This window comes from Chionomys nivalis, chromosome 9, assembly GCF_950005125.1.
Source record: "Chionomys nivalis chromosome 9, mChiNiv1.1, whole genome shotgun sequence".
NCBI classification, from domain to species: Eukaryota; Metazoa; Chordata; class Mammalia; order Rodentia; family Cricetidae; genus Chionomys; species Chionomys nivalis.
In genome coordinates, this window is record NC_080094.1 from 30,440,662 (window position 1) to 30,453,121 (window position 12,460).

Here is a 12,460-nt window from a genome sequence, read left to right on the forward strand (position 1 = left end):
AACTTGGAAGGAGAACACTTGGGTTGTTCGGTTCTGTTTCTGCCTTACACAACCTTTCCAGAAACTGCTGCACACTCAGTGATCATAATGGTCATAACTATTCTTTTCTTCAGGGTTCAAAAACAATTCTTGGGCATCCTGACTCAAAGTCAGAAATTTAGTGATGTTTTTCCTTATCTATCACATTGGGTATTACAAGTTTTTCAGTCTTGATAACCTGCTTTCACCACAAGATGTTCTATCCATCTCCTTTAAAAACAAAACAAAAAAGCAAATCTGGCCTTAAAAGCCAGAATTTGAGGTATTCAGTTTGACTATACACATAAAAAAATAGGAAATGATGTATGAAAAGTAAAAAGAAAGATTTACTATGTATCCTCTTCTATTTCAAACTGAATGAAGGCTTTTAAAAACTGCATGTTTATGTGTCTTTCCAGTTACTGTCTCATAGGAAATTGGGCAAATTTGGTGCTAGTCAAGGGACACAAAAGATGTAAAGAATAGGTGAGCCTCGCCTCGCCGAACGTCCTCACACAGCTCCACAATCAGCAAGACGTCACCGTGAGCCATGCACAAACAAGAGAGCAACCATGCCCCAAACAAAAATGGCCCCAGCAGACAAACTTGCAATTGCATTCTACTCAATGAAGCCCATTAAGGGCACAAGGAACAAAGGACAGATTTGATATCACCATCCACTGGCCATGATAACACGAGCCTGAAATGAGTAAGACGGTGACATCACAGGAAAAAAAATGGCAACAAAGCAAGTAGGTGCCACTCACAGAAAAGCAAATACAACAAATATATTGAAGGGCAGGATCTCTCAGAGGCGGACCACTGAAGGCCATCTTTATTGACTGAGTAATGTTGACAATGGCTGTATGACCTAGCCAAGAAGTGAAGTGTTTCTAGCACAGTAAATATGAGTCGGATGGGTAAGACTGCTATATCTTCCTGTGAAGGAAAAAATGTCAGATTTCAGAAAAGCACAGCATGGAAAGGTAGCAAGAGGGAATGGGCTGCCAGGTCACCCAGATGCATTGATGAGGTGATGATAGAATAAGAAGGCCAGCGGGCAAGTTAAGAATGGGCAAGCCAGGGAATGTAAGAAAACAATCTATTATATGACATAAAACCCAGGGCTACCTTTGGAAACAACTTTGTAATTAGTATACAAGTGAAATATTTTCATTTAAAGACCCATCCGGTATCATAAGAAAATGAGAGGCAGTGTGGGGTGTGGGATCTGGTGACAGAAGAGGCGGCCCTCCCTAACTAGCAGGTGAGTTATCTGTGTCCGTGCTCACCAGCATGGCCAGAGGGCAGATGATGGAAACAAATATAATTTCCCAGGGGACAAAGAAGGAAATTAGGTAGGGGACCAGAACATGGGGTCATGAAATTTAAAGTAACCCAACATAAAAGCAGGAGCAATCCATTCCAAATGTCAAGGGAAGGGAAGCAAAAACCGTGGTATAAAAAGAGAACATGTCAGGGACTGTGTCCTTGCAGTGCCCGCATCGCTCCCTCCTCGCCTCTGTCGTGCCTCTGCTCAAGGCCACCTCTCCCGTGCACCTTGTGAAGACAGCGGTCCCTCCCCATCGGGCACTTAGCCACATGCAGTACTCCTCTCGTTTCTCCTCATGTACCCACTATCTAGTTCATCTCCCTCCTTTATTCGTGTCTTCCTTGTCTGGCTAGAATGCAGACCCCATGAGAGTCAGGACTTCCGTCTGTCTGGGTCACTTATGTTTCCCCAGCACCTGGGTTAGAACTGGCACAAGCACACAGTTGGTGCTGCATGTTCTATCAGATGAATGAGGCGCTCCGCAGCGGGCCTTTGGAACCGAAAGCACACGATTAGCCTGTTACCTTCCCGCCGTGGTGCTACATGGATGCCAGCCCAGAATGGTGCAGCCATGCCAATGTGATAAGAGCCAACTGCAGATGGAGCAGACACAGGAGAGGCCACAGCGGAAGAAAGGAAAGAAACAAAGGCCCTTAAAACACAAACTTTGAAGTCCTGCCTATCGCCACACCGCCTGCTTATGGAGCAATCAATGGCAGAAGCTCTTCCTGCATTGGCCTTTATTTTACTTCTAACTGAAAATAGTCTCCCAGTTGGTGTAAACTTTGAACTTTAGTTAACTTGATACCAAGTTAACAGTTTCTATTAGAGAAATAACAGGTGCCCGTGATTTGCTTTAAGTCAAACCGAAACAGGCAACCTGAGTGAAAGGAGGCAGAAAAGATCTAAATAGAAACCTCACCAGAGAGGTCACGTGGGTGAAGGGTAAGCATTTGAAATGCATTCACACAAAGTCATCCCGTGGCATCCATCACTAGGGAGCGGCACATTCAGAGCACGGATGCAGTGATACCATAGAGAAGCTCGAAGGGTCAAATCCATACCGAGAACAGCGAAGCTTGACAGGGACAGAGAGCAGCTGTTACAAAATGGAAGGAAGGAAGGAAGGAAGGAAGGAAGGAAGGAAGGAAGGAAGGAAGGAAGGAAGGAAGGAAGGAAGGAAGGAAGGAAGGAAGGAAGGAAGGGTGGAAGTAAGATAAACAGAAGGAAAAGGCCCAGAGGGAAAACATAGTTGGGATAATTTAAGAAAAGCTGACAAGAAACAAGTCTAGCTAAAGCCAGGCATTTATAATTAAGACTAAGACTCTGTGATTTCTTTGGGAGCTGGGTGATGGGTCTCCTAAAGGAGTAAAGAGAGAAGAATAAGAAAACATCCAGCAACATTTTTGGCACACCAACGTGTGGCTGGAGTAAAAGAAAATCCCAGAACAAAGAAGCTGTCCAAATGTCTATGGTTTCTACTCCGTTACAATGCCACCTGCTGTTAAGCATGCACCTATATTTTCATGGGGTGTGCCCTATGACCAATTGACTGAGAAAGAGAAGACTAGGGCCTGGCTTACGGATGATTCTGCACATTATTCAGGCACCACCCAGAAGAGGACAGCTGTAGCATTACAACCACTTTCTGCGACAACCCTGAAAGACAACTGGCGAAGGGACATCTTCACACTGGGCAGAACTTCAGGCAGTACACTTGGTCATACATTCTCTTTGGAAGAAGCAATGGCCAGATGTGTAATTGTTTGCTAATTTTGGGGGTATAGCCAGTGGATTGGCTGGATGTCAAGGACTTGGAAAGAACATGATTGGAAAATAAGTGAGAAAAGTATCTGGGGAAGAAGTATGTGGATTGGTCTCTCCAAATGGACAAAGGATGTGAAGATATTTATGTCCCACGTAAATGCTGAGCAAAAGATGACTCCAGCTGAGGAGGAGTACAGTGATCAAGTAGACAGGATGACCCACTCTGTGGACAGTCAGCCTCTTTCCCCAGCCATCCCTATCATTGCCCAGTGGGCACAATGACAAAGTGTCTTTGGTGGCAGAGATAGAGGTTATGCATGGGCTCAACAACCTGGACTTTCACTCACAAAAGCTGACCTGGCTACAGTTGCTGCTGAGTGACAGATCTGCCAATAGCAGGGACCAACAGTGAGCCTCAGATACGGTATCATTCCCTGGGGTGATCAGCCAGCAATCTAGTAGCAGGCTGACTACATTGGACTACTTCCTCCATGGAAAGGACAATGGTTTGTCCATACTGGAGGAGATACTTATTCTGGTTATGGATTTGCCTTTCTGCATGTAATACTTCTGCAAAAAAAACACCATTCCATGAACTTACAGAATGCCTTATGCACCAACATGGTATTCCACACAGTACTGCTTCTAACCAAGGAACTCACTTCATAGCCAGAGACGTGCAACAGGCCCACAATCATGGAATCCACTGGTCTTACCGTGTTCCCCACCATCTGAAGCAACTGGTCTGATAGGAAGAAGGAAAGGTCTTTATTATAGACACAATTACAGAGCTAAGTAGGTGACAGTCACCTGGAAGACTAGGGAAGGGTTCTCCAGAAGGCAGTATATGCTTTGAATCAGTGTAAAATATATGGTACAGTTTCTCCCGTAGCCAGGGTCTATAGGTCCAGGAATCGAGGGACTGAGAAGGGAATAGTTCCATTATCACCCCTAGTGACCCAGCAGGAAAATTTTTGCCTCCTGTTCCCCTGACCTTAAGTTCTCCTGGCCTAGAAGTTTTGGTTCCAGATGGGAGCACTCCTGCCAGGAGTCACAACAAACATTCCATTTAGTTGGAAGCTCAGACTTTTCCCTAGACACTTTGAACTTCTGATGCTCTATGCCAACAGAGTAAGAAAGGAAAAACAGTGTGAAGGGGGTGATGGATCCAGATTGCTAAAGGCAACTGGCACTGCTTCTCCACAATGGAGGTAAGAAGGATTATGTCTGGAGTGCAGGAGATCCTTTGGGGCATCTCTTGGTGCTATGTCCTGTGATTAAAGTCAATGGGAAACAACAACAGCCTAATCCAGGCAGGATGACAAAGGGCACGGACCCTTCAGGAATGAAGGTATGGCTCACTCCTCCAGGAAAGAATGGATGGAAGAAATACAGAGTGGGTAGTAGAAAGTAGTTATAAATACCAGCTAAGTTCATGTGACCAGTTGCAGACATGAGAATTAAGGAACATGAGTGTTTCTGTCATATTTTGTTAAAAATGTGATTGTACAGATATTTGTGTTTTCTTTCTTTGATGTCTTTATCATGTAATACAACATGAACTGAAAGAATATCAGTGGTTGTAATATTTACATTTTGAGATACCATAATAATATCCTTCAAAGGATATCAACACCTATTCTAAAAAATATAATGTATTTGCAATTGTTCGAGAGATAGTTATTATGGAATATTCCATTACACTGTGTGAATATATGTCACTATGATTGGTTTAATAAAGAAGTTGACTGGCCAATAGCTGGACAGGTAGAGGTTAGCTGGGACTGGCAGGTAAAAAGAGAGCACAAAAAAGAAGAGGAGGGGTCTTGGGAGTCGTGAGGAGATGCAGAGGAAGCAGATGAACTTGCTGTACTGAAAAAAAAGTACTGAGCCTCATGGCAGAGCATAGAGCAGAAATGTGGGTTAATTTAAGAGTTATTTAGTAACAAGCATGAGCCATTGGCCAAGAATTTATAATTAATAATAAGTCTCTGTGTTGCTATTTGGGAACTGGCTGGCAGGACAGAAAAGTCCACCTGGAAGTTATATCATACTAAGCATATTATGGCATAGTTATTGTTTTCATTTGGAAATTAGGCATAATATAAGAAGATATGATTGTGTGTGAAGTAGGCAAGGGGTGGGTTGTGATGACTATTCTTGGCTTTCAATTTGACCACATCTGGAATTAACTAAAACTCAAGTATCTGGGTATACATATGAGGGATTTTTTCTTAATTATCCTTTGAAGTGGGAAGATCCACCTTTTATCCCAATTTTTTGAGGTGGAAAGGTCTGCCTGCAGGCAGTCTATATAAAGGATATGGAAGAAGGAATCTCTCTCTCTCTCTCTCTCTCTCTCTCTCTCTCTCTCTCTCTCTCTCTTGTTCTTTGCCCTCACTGTCACTGGTAATTCCATTCCATCACTAGATACTACTCTACTTCTCTGGGATTCTGGCATATACTAAAGACCAGTAGAGAGATCCAACCTTGTGGACTGAACAGCTGCTGGATTCTTGGACTTTCTGTTGGTAGACAGCCATTGTTGGACTAGCTAAACCGCATTCTGTAAGCCACGCTAATAAATCTTTTCCCATCAGTTATGTTCCTCTAGAAAACCCTGACTGATATGAGTATGATTCAGGCTGATAGGGGAAGAACTGTCCCCAACATTCCTATTCAGTGCTATCCCCTGCATGTTATACTATCAACATGCCAGACAAGAAATGTCTGTTGGCGCAACCGTGGCTCAACAACAAATAACTGCTTTCTGATTGGGTTTTAGGTCCACTTTACAGGAGGTAACTAATGTCTGATACTGGAAGCCAGGGTAAAAACCCATGGCTGTAGAGATCATAGGCCCCCATAGGAAATCAACTGCTATTTTGTTAAGTGGATGTGATGTGCCTGTCATTTCTACTTACATCCATAGACTACTGTTATTCTCATGAGGACAGAATTCTTTCTCAGTGGGTGAGAGTTATAGCCATGACTCAGAATAGCTGAGAACAGGTGACTGTTCCTAAAGCATAGTGATTCACTGCTCAGCCATAATGGAAGAAAACAGGAAGACATTTCCATCACCCTTTCCAAGACTCAAGGAGCATTTTCAAATAAAGGAAAATAAAGAATGTAAGATCCTGGCGGAATACGTGGAGGGAAGAAGGAAGCTCATAAGACTCAACTATGGAAATGTGCTGGGCTAACAAAGCTGGTACTCAGAAAATGAGATCCTTTCCAAGGCTATATAAACAGTGAAGAATAGCCGGGAGAAGAGAGTATACAGGTAGGGCAGGAACTCTAGGAATAGAGTTTTTGGGTCATCATCCATGCTGGTGTGGACTTTTCAGTGATGCAGCTGTCGTTAAGTCACTCATGTCTTGGAAAATAACTCCTAACCATGTGAGCTCATTGCCACAAGCTAGATTTTGTAGATCATTTCTTTGGTCTGTTGTTGTTGTGCTGTCTGGGAGGAACAGACACACAGATTTTTACTTTTTGCTCCTATGATAAAATATTATGATCAAAAACAAATTATGAAAGAAAAAGTTTATTTTCACTTACAGTTCCATAGGGGAGAGTCCACAGGTCAAATGAGGCATGGAAGTTGTAAGGTAACATCTTCAATGGCATGCAGAAACAGTACAAACTAGAAGTGGGAACATTTTCTTAAGTGTCTTTCATCAATTTTAGATTCCTTTGTTGAGAGTTCTCTGTTTAGGTCTGTACTCTATTTTTTATTGGATTATTTGTTCTTTTGATGACCAATTTATTGAGTACTTTGTATATTTTAGATCATCCCTCTGTCTGATGTGGGGTTGGTGAAGATCTTTTCCCATTCTGTAAGTTGTCGTTTTGTCTTGCTGACAGTGTCCTTTGCTTTACAGAAGCTTCTCAGTTTCAGGAGGTCCCATTTGTTAATTTTTTCTCTCAGTGTCTGTGATGCTGGGGTTATATTTAGGAAGTGGGTTCCTGTGTCAATGCGTTCAAGTGTACTTTCCACTTTCTCTTCTATAAGGCTCAGTGTGGCTGGCTTCATTTTGAGGTCTTTGATCCATTTGGACTTGAGTTTTGTGCATGGGGATAAATATGGATCTATTTTCATTCTTCTACACGTTGACAAACAATTATGCCAGCACCATTTGTTGAATATGCTTTCTTTTCTCCATTTTATATTTCTTGCTTTTTGTCGAAAATCAGGTGTTCATATGTGTGTAGATTTACATCTGGGTCTTTGATTCGGTTTCATTAGTCCTCTTATCTGTTTTTATGCCAATACCAGGATGTTTACAGTACTGTACCTCTGTAGTAGAGTTTGAAGTCAGGGATTGTGATGCCTCCAGAAGTTCCTTTATTATGCAGGATTGTTTTGGCTATCCTGGGCTTTTTGCTTTTCCACATGAAGTTGAGTATTGTTCTTTCAAGGTCTGTGAAGAATTTTGCTGGGATTTTGATGGACATTGCATTGAATCTGTAGATTGGTTTTGGTAAGATTGTCATTTTTACTATGTTAATTCTACATACCCAATAGCATGAGAGATTGTTCCATTTTCTGGTGATCTTCCCATTTCTTTCTTCAAAGATTTAAAGTTCTTGTCATACAGGTCTTCCACTTGTTTGGTTAGAGTAACTCTGAGATATTTTATGCTATTCATGGCTATTGTGAAGGGTGATGTTTCTCTGATTTCTTTCTTAGCCTATTTATCATTTGTGTAAAGGAGGGCTACCGTTTTTTGTTGTTGTTAATGTTGTATCCTGCTACATTACTGAAGATGTTTATGAGTTCTAGAAGTTTCTTGGTAGAATTTTTGGGGTTGCTTGTGTAAACTATCATATCATCAGCAAATAGTGAGAGTTTGACTTCTTCTTTTCTATTTTGTACCCCCTTGATCTGCTTTTGTTGTCTTATTGTTCTAGCTAGAACCTCAAGTACTTTATTGAATAGATATGGAGAGAGTAGACAACCTTGTCTTGTTCCTGATTTCAGTGGGATCACTTTGAGTTTCTCTCCATTTAGCTTGATGTTGGCTGTTGGCTTACTATATATTGTCTTTATTATGTTTAGGTATGTTCCTAGTTACCCTGTTCTTTCCAAGACCTTTATCATGAAGGGATGCTGTATTTTGTCAAAGGCTTTTTTAGCATCTAATGAGATGATCATATGGTTTTTTTTTTTCCAGTTTGTTTATATGGTGGATTACATTGACAGATTTTTATATGTTGAACCATCCCTGTATCTCTGGGAGAAAGCCTACTTGATCATGGTGGATGATTTTTCTGATGTGTTCTTGATTTGGTTTGCCAGTATTTTATTGAATATTTTTGAATCAATGTTCATGAGTGAGAGTGGTCGTAATTCTCTTTCTTAATAATGTTTTTGTGTGGTTTGGGTATCAGGGTAATTGTAGCCTCATAAAAAGATTTTGGCAATGTTCCTTCTGTTTCTATTGTGTGGAACAATTTGAAGAGTATTGGTATTAGTTCTTTGAAATTCTTGTAGAATTCTTAGTTGAAACCATCTGGTCCTGGGCTTTTTTTGATTGGGAGACTTTTGATGCCTATTTCTATTTCTTGAGCTGTTATAGGTCTATTTAATTTGCTTCTCTGGTCTTGATTTAATTTTGGTAATTGATATTTATCCAGAAAATTCTCCATTTTCATTAAGTTTTCCAATTTTGTGGAGTACAGATTTTCAAAATATGACCTCATGATTCTCTGGATTTCCTCCATGTCTGTTGCTGATTTTGTGAATTTGGATGTTCTCTCTCTGCCATTTGGTTAGTCTATTTTGTTGATTTCAGATATGTGTCTAATTGATCCTTTGTATTGTTTTCTTTGTTTCTATTTTGTTGATTTCAACTCTCAATTTGATTATTTTCTGCTATCTAGTTCTCTTGGGTGAGTTTGTTTCTTTTTGTTCTAGAGTTTTCAGGTGTTCTGTTAACTCACTAGTGTGGGAATTTTCTAGCTTCTTTATGTAGGCATTAAGTGCTATGAACTTTCCTCTTAACACTGCTTTTATTGTATCCCATAAATTTGGGTATGTTGTGTGGTCATTTTTATTGAATTTTAGGAAGTCTTTAATTTCTTCCTTTATTTCTTTCTTGACCCATTGATGCTTCAGGTGAGCATTATTTAATTTCCATGTGTTTGTGGGCTTTCTGGAATTAGTGTTGTTGTTGAATTCTAATTTTAAGCCATGGTGATCTGATAAGATACATGGGGTTACTCCAACTTTTGGATCTGTTGAGGTTTGCTTTGTTACCTAATATGTGGTCAGTTTTTGAAAAGGTTCCATGATGTGCTGAGAAGAAGGTATATTCTTTTATGTTAGAATGGAATGTTCTATACAAGTCTGTTAAATCCATTTGAGTCATAACATGTTAGTTCCCTTATTTCTCTGTTAATTTTCTGGCTGACAAACCTATCCAGTGGTGAGAGTTGGGTGTTGAAGTCTCCCACTGTTAGTGTGTGGGGTTTAATGTGTGATTTAAGCTTTAGAAGTATTTACATATGAGGGTGCCCATGTATTTGGAGCATAGATGTTCAATATTGAGATTTCCTCTTGATGGATTTTTCCTGTGAGTAATACGAAATGTCCTTCTTTGTCTCTTTTGATTGATTTTAGTTTGAAATTTATTTTGTTGGATATTAGGATAGCCACCCGCTTGCTTCTTAGGTCCATTTGATTGAAAAAAATTTTTCTAACCCTTCACTCTGAGGAGATGTCTGTCTTTGAGGCTGATGTTTTTTTCTTGTACACAGCAGAAGGATGGATTATGTTTTCCTTTCCAATCTGCTAGCCTATGTCTTCTTATAGGTGAGTTGAGTCCATTTATATTAAGGGATATTAATGACCAGTGATTGCTATCTCCTGTTAATTTTGTTGGTGATGTTATTTTGTGTGTTTTTCCTTCTTTGGTGTTTGCTGCTGTGTGATCATCAATTGTCTGTAGTTTGTTTTTGTTTGTTTGTCTTTTGAAATAGCTAATTTCCTTGGGTTGGAATTTTCCTTCTAGTATTTTGTGTAGGGCTGGGTTTGTGACTAGGTATTAGTGAAATCTGCTTCTGTCATGGACTACCTTGTTTGGTCCTTCTATGGTGATTAAAAGTTTTGCTGGGTATAGTAGTGTGGACTGGCATCCATGGTCTCTTACTGTCTGCATAATGCTTGACCAGGACCTTCCAGCTTTCATGGTTTCCATTAAAAAGTCAAGTGTAATTCTGAGAGGTCTGCCTTTATATGTTACTTGGCCTTTTTCCTTTGCAGCTCTTAATATTCTTTCTTTACTCTGTATGTTTGGGTGTTTTGATTATTATATGGCAAGGGGACTTTTTTTTTATCTAGTCTATTTGGTGTTTTGTAAGCTTCTTGTATCTTCATATGCACATCTTTCTTTATGTTGAGAAAATTTTCTTCTATGATTTTGTTGAATATATTTTCTGTGCTTTTGAGTTGGACTTCTTGTTCTTCTATTCCTATTATTCTTAGGTTTGATCTTTTAGGTATCCCATATTTCCTGGATATTTTGTGTTAATCTATTGTTAGATTTAATGTTTTCTTTGACTGATGAATCTATTTCCTCTATTGTATCTTCAGTGCTTGAAATTCTCTCTTCCATCTCTTGTGTTCTGCTATTTATGCTTGCATTTGTGGTTCCTGATCATTTTCTCATAATTTCTGTTTCTATAATTCCCTCAGTTTGTGTTTTCTTTATTGCCTCTATTTCAGGTTTCAAGTCTTGGATAGTTTCTTTCATCTGTTTGATTGCTTTTCTTGGTTTTCTCTAAGGGATCTGTTGAGTTCTTCCAACTTTTTGTTTGTCTTTTCCTCCATTGCCTTAAGGGAATTTTTCATTTCCTCTTTAAGGGCCTCAAACACTCTCCTAAACATATTTTTTAGGTCATTTTCTTTTGCTTCATTTATATTTGATTGTTCAAGTCTTGCTATTGTAGGAGCTACTAGTTTTTATTGGTGTTGTGTTGCTCTTTGAGGTGTTGAGTGTGTTCTTACCTTGTCTACCCATCTTTTCCTCTGATTGGTGTAGCTGGGGCTTTGTCTCTGGTAATCAATCTTCCATGTGCCAGTGGATCGTAAGCTCAGCTGGTTGCTCCTCATGGTACAGTCAGGGCCAAGGTTCCAGTCACCCTGGAGGTCACTCAGTGTTCCTGGAGGTTACTCAGCACTCCCAGAGGACCGCTGCAATCCTGTGTGTCATTCTGGCCTCCTTCAGCAGAGGTTGCTTGCTTGGGGCTACTCCTGCTGAGGTCATTGCTTTGGGCCTGCTCCAGCAGAGGTCGCTGGCTCAGGCCTGTTCCTGTAGATGTCCCTGGCTTGGGCCTGCTCCTGCAGAGGTCCCTCTCTTGGGCCGAGTCCCACAGAGGTCTCTGGCTTGGACCCGCTCCTTTAGCAGTGGCTCCCTTGTACCTGCTCCTGTGGAGGTTGTTGCCTCAGGCCTGCTCCAACTGAGGTAGCTGACTCAGGCCTGCTCTGGCAAAGGTTGCTGACTCAGGCCTGTTCCCACAGATGTCCCTGGCTTAGACCTGCTCCCTCAGAGGTCCCTGACTGGTGCCTGGTCCCACAGAGGTCTCTGGCTTGGGCCTGCTCCCTCTGCAGTGACTCCCTTATACTTGCTCCCATGGAGGTCACTGCCTCAGGCCTACTACCTGGGAAGTTGCTCATGTCTCTACCTTCTAAAGGTTCTATAACCTCCTCCAAACAACAGCACCTACTGGAGACCAAGTGTCCCACTACCTGAACCTATGGGGAACATTTTCCATTCAAACCAGCACAAGGCATTATCAATCTCCCAGGAAGTCACACAACATATGAGTTCACTTACCTGAGCAAGCCAGCTCGATGGAACACATAGAGATCATGCTCTAGGGTGCAATTGTTGAACGGAACGACCTTTACAAAGTTCTGGATGAGGACAAACTCAGGGGTGAGATGGGGCACAGATATCAAGCAGAAGTTCTTACCCTAAAAAGATTTTTTTAAAAGTCAACAGGGTATTTGGAGGCTATAAGAAGCTGTATATAACTAAGCAAATTCATGCTATAAAACACTAATGAAAACAGAAGTGAAACAAAGCACAAGTTGAGCTTTTCCACTGTTTTGGAGAGTCATTAATACAACTCATGGAGCCAAGCAACTAGGAGAAGATGGAGAAGACATCAGCAAAGCTGACTGAGAGCAGACTGTAACAGAAGTAGATTCTTATTGTTGCAGCTGATCTGAGACCGGGCTTCATCATGCAGCCAAACCTAGGCTCTAACTAATCACTCATATCCTCCTGCCTCAGCCTCCCAAGTTCTGGGATTGCAGCTTTAGAGGGATGT

The 12,460-nt window shown here is 41.0% G+C and overlaps 1 protein-coding gene across 1 annotated transcript in view; it reads right to left on the bottom strand.

Moving 5' to 3' along the window:
* Positions 1 to 12,460, bottom strand: part of Cfap61 (cilia and flagella associated protein 61) — a 250,959-nt gene that overhangs the window by 164,436 nt on the left and 74,063 nt on the right. The window contains exon 12 of the mRNA XM_057780855.1: positions 11,962 to 12,101. Coding sequence (XP_057636838.1) covers positions 11,962 to 12,101 — 140 coding nt within the window. The remainder of the gene's footprint in view (positions 1 to 11,961; positions 12,102 to 12,460) is intronic.